Here is a 12,121-nt window from a genome sequence, read left to right on the forward strand (position 1 = left end):
AGGCTATCAGGTTTCTGAGGGTGGTCCCCTCCAGGGAGGAACGATTCCGAGGAACCGTCCCTCCTTGGCACCCTCCGGGGGGCGACTCTCCGAGGAGAGCCGCAGCGTTGCCACTTCGGTTGTTCCCTGCCGGTTCGCCGCTTCAGGGCGCCGAGGTGTCAGCGTCCCCGTGCAATCCTCTGAGGAGGGTTGTAGAACGGTCAGTTCGGTTGTTCCCTGCCGGTTCGCCGCTTTAGGCCGCCGAAATGATTGTTCAATCAAATCCAGAGGCCAGTCTCGAGAGACTGGTTCCCTTATCGGAATTTCTGACAGCGTGGAAACTTCTGCCAAATATTTCTCTATGGGTCCTGCACATAATAGAAAAGGGTTACAGAATTCAGTTCAGTTCTCGTCCGCCCAGATTTCAAGGGGTCCTCCCCACGGTGGTGGACTCACAGCAGGCTCTGGTTGTGGAGCAAGAAGTACTTCTTCGAAAAGGAGCTATAGAATGGGTTTCTCCTCCCAGCAGAGAGTCAGGGTTTTACAGCCGTTACTTCGTTGTTCCAAATAAGGATGGAGGGTTGCGTCCTATTCTAGATCTGCGCCAGTTAAACAGCAGAGTTCAGAAACTCAAGTTCAGAATGCTTACACTCAAATAGATTGTATCACAGATTCAGTCCGAGGACTGGTTTGTCACAATAGACTTGAAGGACGCGTACTTCCATGTATCTATCCATCCTCATCACAGGAGGTTCCTGAGGTTCGCTTTCAGGGGCGAAGCGTACCAATATCGGGTTCTTCCATTTGGCCTAAGTTTATCTCCCCGCACTTTTACAAAATGCGTGTATGCAGCTCTTGCTCCGTTGAGACTCCAGGGCATCCGCGTATTAAATTACATCGACGATTGGTTGATTTTAGCTCAGTCAGAGCAGGTGGCAGTTCAGCATCAAGATGCTGTTCTGTCCCACATAAAGAGTTTGGGGTTGCGGCTCAACATCAAAAAGAGTGTGCTCCTTCCTGTTCAGAGGACCACTTTTCCAGGTATAATTTGGGATTCGATCACAATGCAGGCACGCCTGTCTCCTGCTGGTATTTCTGCGATTCTCACAGCCGCAAAGAATGTCAAACTAGGCCAGTCACTCACTGTGAAAAAGTTTCAGAGACTGTTGGGTCTACTGGCAGCTGCGTCCAACGGTATTAATTTTTGTCCTACTGTACATGAGACCCCTGCAGTGGTGGCTCAGGACCAAGGGGTTTTCTCCGAGGGGAAATCCGTTCCGCAGGATCAAGGTCACGCGGCTATGCCTTCGTGCCTTGGTCATGTGGAAGAAACCTTGTTTCCTCACCCAGGGCCCAGTGTTGGGGGCTCCTTGTCGACACGTCACGCTTTCGACGGATGCTTCCCTCACAGGATGGGGGGCGGTCATGAGTGGCCGCTCGGCGCAGGGTCTTTGGAAGGACCATCGATGTTCCTGGCACATAAATCGTTTGGAGTTGATGGCGGTATTTTGAGCACTCAAATATTTCCTGCCAGACCTGAGAGGCCATCATGTGTTGGTCCGCACAAACAACACTTCGGTGGTCCCCTATATCAACCATCCGGGGGGTCTTAGGTCGCTTCATCTTTGCAAATTGGCCCATCAGATCCTCCTATGGGCCCAGGGGAAGTTATTGTCACTCAAGGCGGTATATATTCCGGGGCGTCAGAATGTGGGAGCAGATATTCTGTCGAGACAGGGGCTGAGGCCCGGGGAGTGGAGACTTCAACCCGAAGTGATGGAGCTCCTGTGGGAAGAGTTTGGTCGTGCTCAGGTAGACCTTTTCGCATCATCAGATTCAACCCATTGTCCCATGTGGTTCTCTCTAACGCCAGCTTCTCTCGGTCTGGATGCAATGGTGCAGGTGTGGCCGAGGCTGCACCTGTACGCCTTTCCGCCAATATCTATGCTTCAGGGGGTCTGGAGAGGGTTCGCCGAGAAGGGGCTCGTCTGCTACTAGTAGCCCCTTATCGGCCGACCCGAGTTTGGTTCTCGGACTTGGTGTCTCTGCTGGACGGCTCCCCCTTGGAGATCCCACTCAGGTTGGACCTCCTGTCCAAGGCGGGGGGCACGATATTTCACCCTCGGCCGGAGTTGTGGAAACTGTGGGCCTGGCCTCTGAGGGAGCCAGGCTCAGGGAAACCGGTCTTTCGACCGATGTTGTAGAAACCATTCTTCAATTCAGAGCTCCTTCCACGAGAAGGCAGTATGCGCTAAAATGGAAACTATTCACCACGTGGTGTGTTGAACGTCAGTTAGATCCTGTTAACTGACCTTTTGGTTCAGTTCTTGATTTTCTGCAAGACCGTTTCTCGGCCAGGTTATCTCCTTCCACCCTAAAGGTTTACGTGGCAGCCATATCTGCCTACCACACCCCTCTGGGGGTACTTCTATCGAGAGAAACCCTTTAATTACTCGCTTTCTCCGTGGTACATTGAGGTTGAGACCTGCACTGCACTCTAGAGCACCGGCTTGGGACTTGGCCATTGTACTAGAGGGTCTGGCTTTAGCTCCCTTCGAGCCCATCGAGGAGGTTTCAGAAAAATTCCTCACTCTAAAGACTTTATTTCTCCTTGCTATCTCATCTATCAAGATAAGTGGTGATTTACATGCTCTGTCGGTTGCTCCTTCATGTCTGGATTTTGCACCTTGTATGGTGAAGGCATTTCTCTACCCCAGGCCGGGTTATATTCCTAAGGTCCCACTGAATGTTGGGGGCCCAATAGTGCTGCAGGCCATTTATCCTCCACCCTTTAATACCCCTGACCAGGAACAGCTTAACCTGTTATGTCCAGTCCGGGCTTTAGATGCCTACGTTCACAGAGCTGCCCTGTGGCGTAAATCTGAGCAACTATTTGTCTATTTTGGGTCACTCAAGAGAGGATGCCCTGCATCTAAGCAGGTTATGAGTAAATGGATAGTCGAGGCTATTTCATTGGCTTATGAAGCGGCCGGACAGCCTTCACCTATGGCTGTGCGGGCCCATTCTACCCGGAGTATGGCGGCCTCTATGGCCTTAATTTCGGGAGTTTCCTTTCTTGACATGTGTAATGTGGCAGGATGGTCCTCTCCGCATACATTTGTCAGGTTTTATGACCTTGACCTCTCCACTCCTGGGGCGAGGTTGCTTGCTTCTTAGTGTGCACAGGACTTCACACAGAACAGGCATTTGTCACTATGGCGTAGTGGGTGTGGGGTTCCCACCGCGTCTCAAATGCAGCTCGAGTTCCCTTGAAAGGGAACGTCTTAGATTACGTACGTAAGTTCCAACACTCAGGAACTTCATCTCTCCTGAACTTAGATGGAACAACACTCCTTACGGAGAAGGACAAAATACTTGAAAGGTGGGTCGAACACTACAGCGCGGTCCTCAATCGGCCATCATGCATAAATGAGGAGGCAATTGCGAGATTGCCTCAAGTTGAAATAAACCAGTCCTTGGCTGTTCTACCATCCACTGAGGAAACCAGCAGAGCCATAACACTTCTTTCATCAGGCAAAGCTCCAGGGTCCGATGCCATTCCAGCAGAAATCTACAAGGCTGGAGGGCCTCGCTTAGTCGAGAAACTGACCGATCTCTTCCAGGCCATGTGGAAATTAGAAGCTGTTCCTAAGGAGTTCAAGGATACTACTATAATCAATCTATATAAAAGGAAAGGCAATCGGCAGGACTGTGACAACCATAGAGGCATTTCCATACTATCAGTCGCTGGCAAAATCTTGGCAAGAATCCTTCTGAACCGCCTAATTGTTCACCTAGACCAGGGTCTGCTACCTGAGAGTCAGTGTGGCTTCAGAAAAGACCGCGGAACCACTGACATGGTATTTACTGCTCGGCAGTTACAGGAGAAATGCCAAGAACAAAATGTTGATCTATATATGGCTTTCGTTGATCTAACAAAAGCATTCGACACAGTCAGCCGGGAGGGCCTATGGAAAATCATGTCCAAGTATGGGTGTCCAGACAAGTTCATTGGCATTGTGCGCAATCTCCATGATGGCATGATGGCCAGCGTCAGAGATCAGCAAGAACTCTCTGATCCGTTCCCAATCACAAGCGGGGTGAAGCAAGGCTGCGTTTTAGCGCCAACGCTCTTCAGCATGGTGTTTTCTGCCATGCTGCAAGACTCATTCCACAATCACAACACTGGGATTAACACCATCTACCGTTTTGATGGCGGGCTATTCAATCTGCGGAGGATGCAAGCCAAAACTAGAGTGGAGGAAGTAACTGTTCGGGAACTCTTGTTTGCTGATGACTGTGCTCTGGCTGCTGGCTCAAATAAAGATCTACAGGACAGTATGGACCACCTCTCCTCAGCTTGCAACAACTTCGGCCTAACAATTAGCACAAAGAAGACTGAAGTCTTATACCAACCTGCTCCTGGTAAACCCTATACTGAGCCAACCATCTTTGTGAATGGGCAAAAGCTTTCAGCCGTTGACAAGTTTACTTACCTTGGTAGTACACTGTCTCGTGCTGTGCACATAGATGATGAAGTTAACATCAGGATTGTCAAGGCCAGTGCAGCCTTTGGACGTCTACGTGACTCAGTATGGGAAAGGACTGGCATCAAGCAGGAGACAAAATTGAAGGTCTACCGGGCTGTTGTTTTGCCAACTCTTCTTTATGGGTGCGAAGCTTGGACAGTCTACCAGCGCCATGCCAAAAAATTGAATCATATCCACTTGAGCTGTCTGAGGAAACTGCTGAGGATCAAGTGGCAAGACAGAATTCCTGACACGGAAGTCCTCAGCAAGGCAAATATCCCCAGCATCTACACCATGCTTGCGAAGGAACAGCTTAGATGGACTGGTCACGTGACTAGAATGTCTAACGTGAGACTTCCAAAACAAGTTTTATTTGGCGAGCTGAAAAAAGGCAAGCGAGCACAAGGTGGCCCCAAAAAGCGCTACAAGGACACTCTTAAAGTTTCCTTGAAGAGTTTTGGACTCGACCTGAAAAGCTGGGAATCCCTAGCACAGGACCGATCTGCCTGGAGTAGAAAAGTCCAGGACGGTGCAATCCTCTGTGAGAGCAGGAGAAGCTCCTGTGCTATCTTGAAGAGGCAGCAGCGCAAAGTTACCAAGAAAGAACAAGTGGATGCACCTCAGAGTTCTACATCCTTCCTGACCTGTCCAGTGTGCCACAGGGAATTCCGGGCTCGGATTGGCCTCTTTAGCCATCTGCGCACTCATCAAAACCCAACAAAATGACAAACGTGCCATGGTCATCATCAATTTTTGATGGACGAACAAGAAGAAGGAGAAGGAGAAGAACCCTGGTTCCCTGATAGGGAACGAGACGCTGCGTTTGCCTGCCATACTTCCTGCATGCCCTGATCGACTTGCTTCAGGTTTTTCAGAAGCTATCGCGGTCTGATTTCAGAGTTGCTTTATAGTTTACTGGTCTATAACGTCACCTATGTCGTAGCGGGCTTCCATTGGACTGATTTTACACGTGCTTCACGACGTAATCACGCAGAGCGTTCCCACCGCGTCTCAAACGCAGCGTCTCGTTCCCTATCAGGGAACCAGGGTTACATACGTAACCTGAGACGTTTTCTATTTTAATACATTTTAAAATATAATTTATCTCTCCGATGTAAAGCTGAATTTGAATCACCCATTACTCCAGTCTTCAGCGTCACATGATTCTTCAGAAATCATCCTAATATGCTGATTTGATACTCGGTTATTATCAATGTTGTGAAACAGTTGTGTTGCTTATTATTTTTTGGAACCTGTGCTGCTACAGCATTTATTCATAATAGAAATCTTCTAACAATATACATTTTTACTGTCACTTTTTATCAATTTAAAAAGTGCTGAATAATAATAATCCTTGCTGAATAAAAGTGAAGGATCATTTGACACTGAAGACTGGAGTAATGGCTGATGAAAATTCAGCTTTGCATCAAATAAATAAATAATATTTTAAAGTATATTAATTAGTATATTAAAGGTGTTGGTTGAGGAGATCCCCCCTTCCATGTAAAACGCTTTGAGTACTCAGAAAAGCGCTATATAAATGTAACGAATTATATTAAAAAAGAAAATCATTATTTTAACAATATTCATAATATTACTGTTTTTTTCTGTATTTTTGATCAAATTAATGCAACTTTGATAGGCATATGACCGATACTGTATAGGAGCAAGGTCTATTTGTTTTATTTATTTTTTTATCTTGTTCCAACGAATTTTCTTTGGATGCTTTGGTCATCTTTCTCCAGTCATTTGTCACAATCTTTCAATTTTGTCTTTATCTCTGTCTCTCACTTTCTTCCCCCAAGATATCACTTTCTTCCCCCAAGATATTACTGTGAAGTTCCTGGGGCTATACCCCCCCCATTTTGATTTGCCTTGTGGCGATCTCTACTCATACTTAGCCATCATGTTACTTGTCAATCTGCTTGAGCTCTTGTTGTGTACGTGTGTTTCTGCGTCTGTGTTTCATCTCATTACATCAATTTAAGTTTTATCACAGGACTTGTACCAAGACAACTTACTACTGAAAATCTTGACCTTCTCATTATTCTGTCTTTCCTTATTTCACATTCCCTCTGTAACTCTCTGTCACTCTGCTAACAGTGTTTCTCTTGTTTTGTCTTGGGGGGGTCGTCCTGGGTTAGATAATAATAATTATTAGATAATAATATTATAAAAAGTAATAACATTATTACCCTTTAAAAGAACTGTTTTTTATTTGAATATATTTTAAAATGTATTCCTGTGATGGTACAGCTGAATTTTTAAGCATCATTACTCCAGTATTCTGTGTCAGCTGTGATAGTGTTTTTTTTCAGGATTCTTTGATGAAAGAAAATACTTTACTGTGACTTTTGATTAATTGAATGCATCCTTGCCGAATAAAAATGTGAATGTCCTTTTTTTTTTTTTTTACTGTTCCCAAACTTCTAAACTTTTTTTTTTTTTAATTTTTTTATTTTTATTGCTAAATATATCATTCCTAAAAAGGAATGATAAAATGTTGGGTACCAAATGCATTAACAAATGTTAATAATTTGAACCTTTTTTGCAATGTGATGGATTTTCTTGTCACGTCCAATAAAGCTAAGTGGGCACTTTCTCTCTGATTACAGTGCACTTCAGGAAGGGGTGGCACCTATGAAACAGTGCTGCAAGGGATTCTGCATTGACATTCTTAAGCGATTGGCCAGAATTGTTGGCTTTACCTATGACCTCTACTTGGTGACCAATGGGAAACATGGGAAAAAGATTGATGGTGTTTGGAACGGGATGGTGGGAGAGGTGAGAAAGGCTTTTTAAAATCTTTCGTCTAATTTAAACTGGCCAGGCTTGTTGTATTCCCATCAGCGCCTCTCTTTATTCTCCTTATTCTGATGAGCAAGTGCCCTGGATGCACTGTCAGCGATATCTCTAAGACTTTACTTGCATATGTAAATACAGGCATTAGGTAGAGAGAGGACAGATTAAAGGCAAGGCTGCTATTCCCTTTAGTATTAGTACTCATGATGATCAAATACTGGGATTATGGGATAGACGAGGTCATGGTGCAGTGTATTTGCAGTAAGAAAGCAATGTGAGCCTATGATATCTTTCAATGTTCTTTGTATAAGGATGTATGTGAGAGCCAGTGGCGGTTCTAGACCATTTCAACTGGGGGGGCCAAGATAGGGCCAGTTGTACTGTTATAGGGGCCAGTTACATTTAGACCTTATTGTTGACATATCATTTTCTGCACTGCACTGCAGACATTAACAGGCAAAATACCATGTTTATAATCATTCAACAATGCATTTGCATTTCCATTATATTTTTACATTTGCATTACATATTCAGTATTAGTCACAGTAACTGTAATTGACATGATGTCCTTCTTTCTCTTCATTTTGGTGAGAACTATAGAGCAAAAGCAATGGGGACCAAGAAGCGTATTAATTCATTTACTGAAAATAACTGACTTGCTAGGTAACTACTAACCGTTTACAGGGTTCCTGCACACTTTTTAAAGTCAAATTTAAGGCTTTTTAAGACCTGAAGAAATCAAAATTCATACCGTACATTAGGGGTGTGCAATATTAACAAAAATATATCTCAATATTTTCAATGTTTTGTTGATAATTAGATGATATTTTACTGATTGTGTTTTTGTGCTGGTGACATGGCTGGTTTAGGCCTGTTGTTGACAGCAGACTCACAAAGATATTCATATTTTTTAATATTCTATGCAGTGGTCAGTTAAAAGCAGGGACCGAAATTAATTTTTTAATAAATGTTTTATTCATTTAATTTGCCACCTTAAATTGATTTCCAGGGGCATTTTCACCTATATATGGACATTCTTTCTAAACTTATTTAGAGTTATGAATCACCTTTTATGTCAAATACTAACATTCAAATTATACAGTAATTATACTTATTTATACAATAATACTTAATTATACAATAATTATACAGTACCACTGTTACCAGTCAAATGAAATCATTTAATCAAAATCCATCTTTGCAGTGCAGTCTAGAGGTGACACAGAAGCGGCATTAATATATTTACACTCCATTTATAATTGCATAAATAAAGCTATGAGATTTTTTTTTAAATCAATATTTAAATATGAAATGATTTCTAATTGTAATGTTCTAATTAAAGGGTACTTTAAATATGAACCTAAAACCGCCAGTAGGCGGCGGCAAGTCACGGTCTTAATAAGTGAGTTGAGGGAGTCATTAATTCAACCGATTTGTTCAAACGGCTGATTCATTCGGGAAAGGAGCAAGTGATTCCTTCAAAACGCGGATTTCAGTCAATAAATCATCGCTGTCTGTTGCATTGAGACTCTTTTACGGTTTCATTTTGAAATTCTAGTCGGCGAAATAAAGGGAAAACAAACAATATTGACAATATTGTGTCTAAAAAGTAACTCCCAATGTTCACTTATTGTTAATTTAACTGTTGTATAACATCAATATCACAGTTGCAATCGTGCACGGGAAAACGGCACTCTTGCTGATCTGATATTCTAATATAAGAACATAATATGATATAAATATAAGACATAAACTAATTTTGGGATATAGCCTACCTATGAACCGCACACAGCAGTGAAAGGACGATAGACAAATGCGATGTCAGCTCACAGTGCCTCGTATACAGTTAAAACATTGATTACAATATCATAATAGACAATACAAATGTCTATTACACATGTCTTGTACATTGGTACACCACTGGACCAAGCCCATGAGGAGGCCGTGCCTCTAGTGGAATGAGCTCTAACACCTATGGGGCATTGAAGGCCCATGGAGAAAGTTTCTGTTTCGTGACCGGCAGACCTTTAGTGCGGCCCCCGAAACAAACAAAGAGCTGTTCCGACTATCTGAATGTGACGGAGCGCTCCAGATAGATTCTGTGAGTCCTGACAGGGCAGACCAGATTCAAATTATTATCATCTTCCGATGGGGGAAGAGCTGATAGCGATATCACCTGGGCTCTGAACGGTCTTGAGAGCACCTTAGGAACATAGCCGTGCCTCGGTCTGAGCACAACTCTGGAGTCGCCAGGCCCAAACTCAAGGCATGCAGGGCTTATGGAAAGTGCTTGCAGGTCGCTTACCTTTTTTGACCAATAACAGCGCTAGCAGGAGTGCTTTTTTTGAGTGAAAGTGGATTAACGTCAGCCGTCTGGAGTGGCTCAAACGGGGGTCCCCTAAGGGCCCTGAGGACCGTAGATAGGTCCCAGGAGGGGACAGAGGGGGGCCGAGGTGGGTTGAGCCTCCTGGCCCCCTTGAGGAAACGAATGACCAGGTCACTTTTCGCCATGGAAAGGCTGGCCACAGGGGTGTGAAAAGCCGCTATGGCTGCCGCATATACTTTGAGCGTGGAGGGGGTCCTGCCCGCGTCCAGCAGCTCCTGAAGAAAGGAAAGTACTAGAGGTACTTCACATATCTGTGGGTCTACGTTTCGTGCTGCACACCAGGTTACGAACGCTGACCACTTGAGGGCATAGAGGCATCTGGTAGATGGTGCTCTAGTTTCAATCATGGTATTTTGGACTCCTTCTAGGAGGTCCCTGGATATCCATTGAGGGGCCATACATGTAAGGCCAACAGATCTGGCCGTGGGTGCTAGATTGACCAGTTTGCCCTCGTAAGGAGGTCCTTCTTCAGTGGCATGGGTGAGGGAGCTGACTTCAGCAGTTTTGTCAGGTCTGGGAACCGAGTTTTGGATCTCCAGAGGGGGGCAATGAGGAGGACTGAGAACTTACTCTCCCTGATCCGCTCGATGACATGTGGGAGCATCGAGACCGGAGGGAACGCATAAAGAGGGCGGCTGGGCCAGAAAAATGGGCAGTGAGCATTGTCTTCTGAGGTGAAGAGGTCAACCTCTGCCTTGCCAAAGGTGCTCCAGATCATGTGAACCGTCTGAGGGTGGAGAGACCATTCCCCTGGGGGGACATAGTCTCTGGATAACATATCCGCACCCTGGTTTAGATTGCCTGGTACATGCACCGCCCTTAGCGAGTGCAGGTTGCCCAAAGGAGGAGGAGTCTGGCCATAGCGTCCAGGCTGCCGATCTGAGACCGCCCTGGCGATTTATATAGGGATTTATATAGGGACACCACGTCCTGGTCCGCACGGACAATATGCCAGTGGTGTCCCGCCAGATGTGGGAGGAAGGTTTTCAGGGTTTCCAGCATACTAGATGGCTGAGGAGCCAGGATCTGTGGGTTAGCAACTCGCTCTCCGATTGGGATAGGATGAGCCAATCGTCGAGGACGAGGTAGTTCAAGATGCGCATTTCCCGTTGTCTCAGGTGAATAAGCGCAGCATCCATGCATTTTGTGAATGCACGGGGTGCCAGAGACAGACCGAATGGTAGGACTGAATATTGATAAGCCCGCCCCCAAAGGCGAATCTCAGAATGGCCTTTGGTGGTGGGCTATTTGGATGGAAAGTAAGCATCTTTCAGATCCACTGAGAAGAATCAATCCCCTGGGCGAATTTGCGTGAGGATTTGTTTGGTTGTAAGCATTTTGAATGGCCGTTTCATAAGGTCCTTGTTCTGGTGTCTGAGATCTAGAATTGGTACGAGGAAGTAGCAACTGTAGAAGCCCGACTCACTTAATGATGGGGGAACTGTCTCGACAGCTCCTTTCATTAGTAGGTTTGACACTTCGGTGCGAAGGATGTGAGCGAAAGCGCGGGGTCTGCGAGTGAACTGGAGCGAGTAGCCTCACTTTATTGTTTTCATTACCTAGTCTGATACCCCGGGGATGACCTGCCAGGCCTTGGCCCGTGTGGCTAGGGGGTTGAATGAAATCTGGGGGCGGGGTGCCTTGTGACGGGGACCCGACCGCCTGGACTTTGAGAGCTAGAAAAATATTATTTTCAAGTGTGTTTGGGTTTGCTATAAAGGCAGCTTTTGTTATCAGTGGCGCATGCTTTGTAACGGGACTGGCGACTGATTTTTGAACATTTCCAGCCAGCCGAACTGTAAGGGGGGCTGTTAGGAAGACACTCAGTTCTCGCTCTGTTTGAGCTTTATTTGGGTCGCTGTTAAAACAGCGTTTGTTTGTAGGGGCCCACTTACTACATTTAGAACATCTCCAGTCACCTGAACTGAAGAGGGGTCTGAGAGAAGTACTCAAGCTTTCTTTGAGGGTGGTCCGGCCGCAGCGGGACTTAAACCCTCTCTTTTCCTCCCTGTCGTTCAACTAGGATGGCTCCCGAGGCTTGGAACGGTGGCCCTGACGTACCGGGAACAGGTAGTGCTTTGCAGCCTTTAGGCGTCGTGACCTTTGGCCGCTGGGCGGGGCTAGACGCTCTGCTCTGTGCTCGCTGTGCAGCTGCATTGCGTTTTAAAATAATGGCTTCAATATTCCTGAGAAAAGGAGTTTTCCCACTGCGTATAGCTACGCAATACGAAGTGAACGTTCTCGAAAGGGAACACTGACACTCCGCGCTCCCTCTCAGTGCATGTGTACGCGCGCGTCTTTGTATCAGTAAAACGCGATCGGTTAATTTAAGTGTCAAATAGTAATCGCGTATCGAATCAAAGGAAGATTTTATCAGCTGCTTCAGTGGCCAATTGTTTGGAGTTAGAAATATAACTCACGCTGC

The 12,121-nt window shown here is 45.6% G+C and overlaps 1 protein-coding gene across 1 annotated transcript in view; it reads left to right on the forward strand.

Moving 5' to 3' along the window:
* grin2db (glutamate receptor, ionotropic, N-methyl D-aspartate 2D, b) overlaps window positions 1-12,121 on the forward strand; it is a 96,088-nt gene that overhangs the window by 60,549 nt on the left and 23,418 nt on the right. Inside the window, exon 8 of the mRNA XM_077209701.1 lies at window positions 7,124-7,292. Within this exon, the coding sequence (XP_077065816.1) occupies window positions 7,124-7,292 (169 nt within the window). The remainder of the gene's footprint in view (window positions 1-7,123; window positions 7,293-12,121) is intronic.

The sequence above is a fragment of the Siphateles boraxobius genome, unplaced genomic scaffold, assembly GCF_051911475.1.
Source record: "Siphateles boraxobius isolate OS27281-9 unplaced genomic scaffold, OSU_SipBor_1 12, whole genome shotgun sequence".
In the NCBI taxonomy this organism is placed as follows: Eukaryota; Metazoa; Chordata; class Actinopteri; order Cypriniformes; family Leuciscidae; genus Siphateles; species Siphateles boraxobius.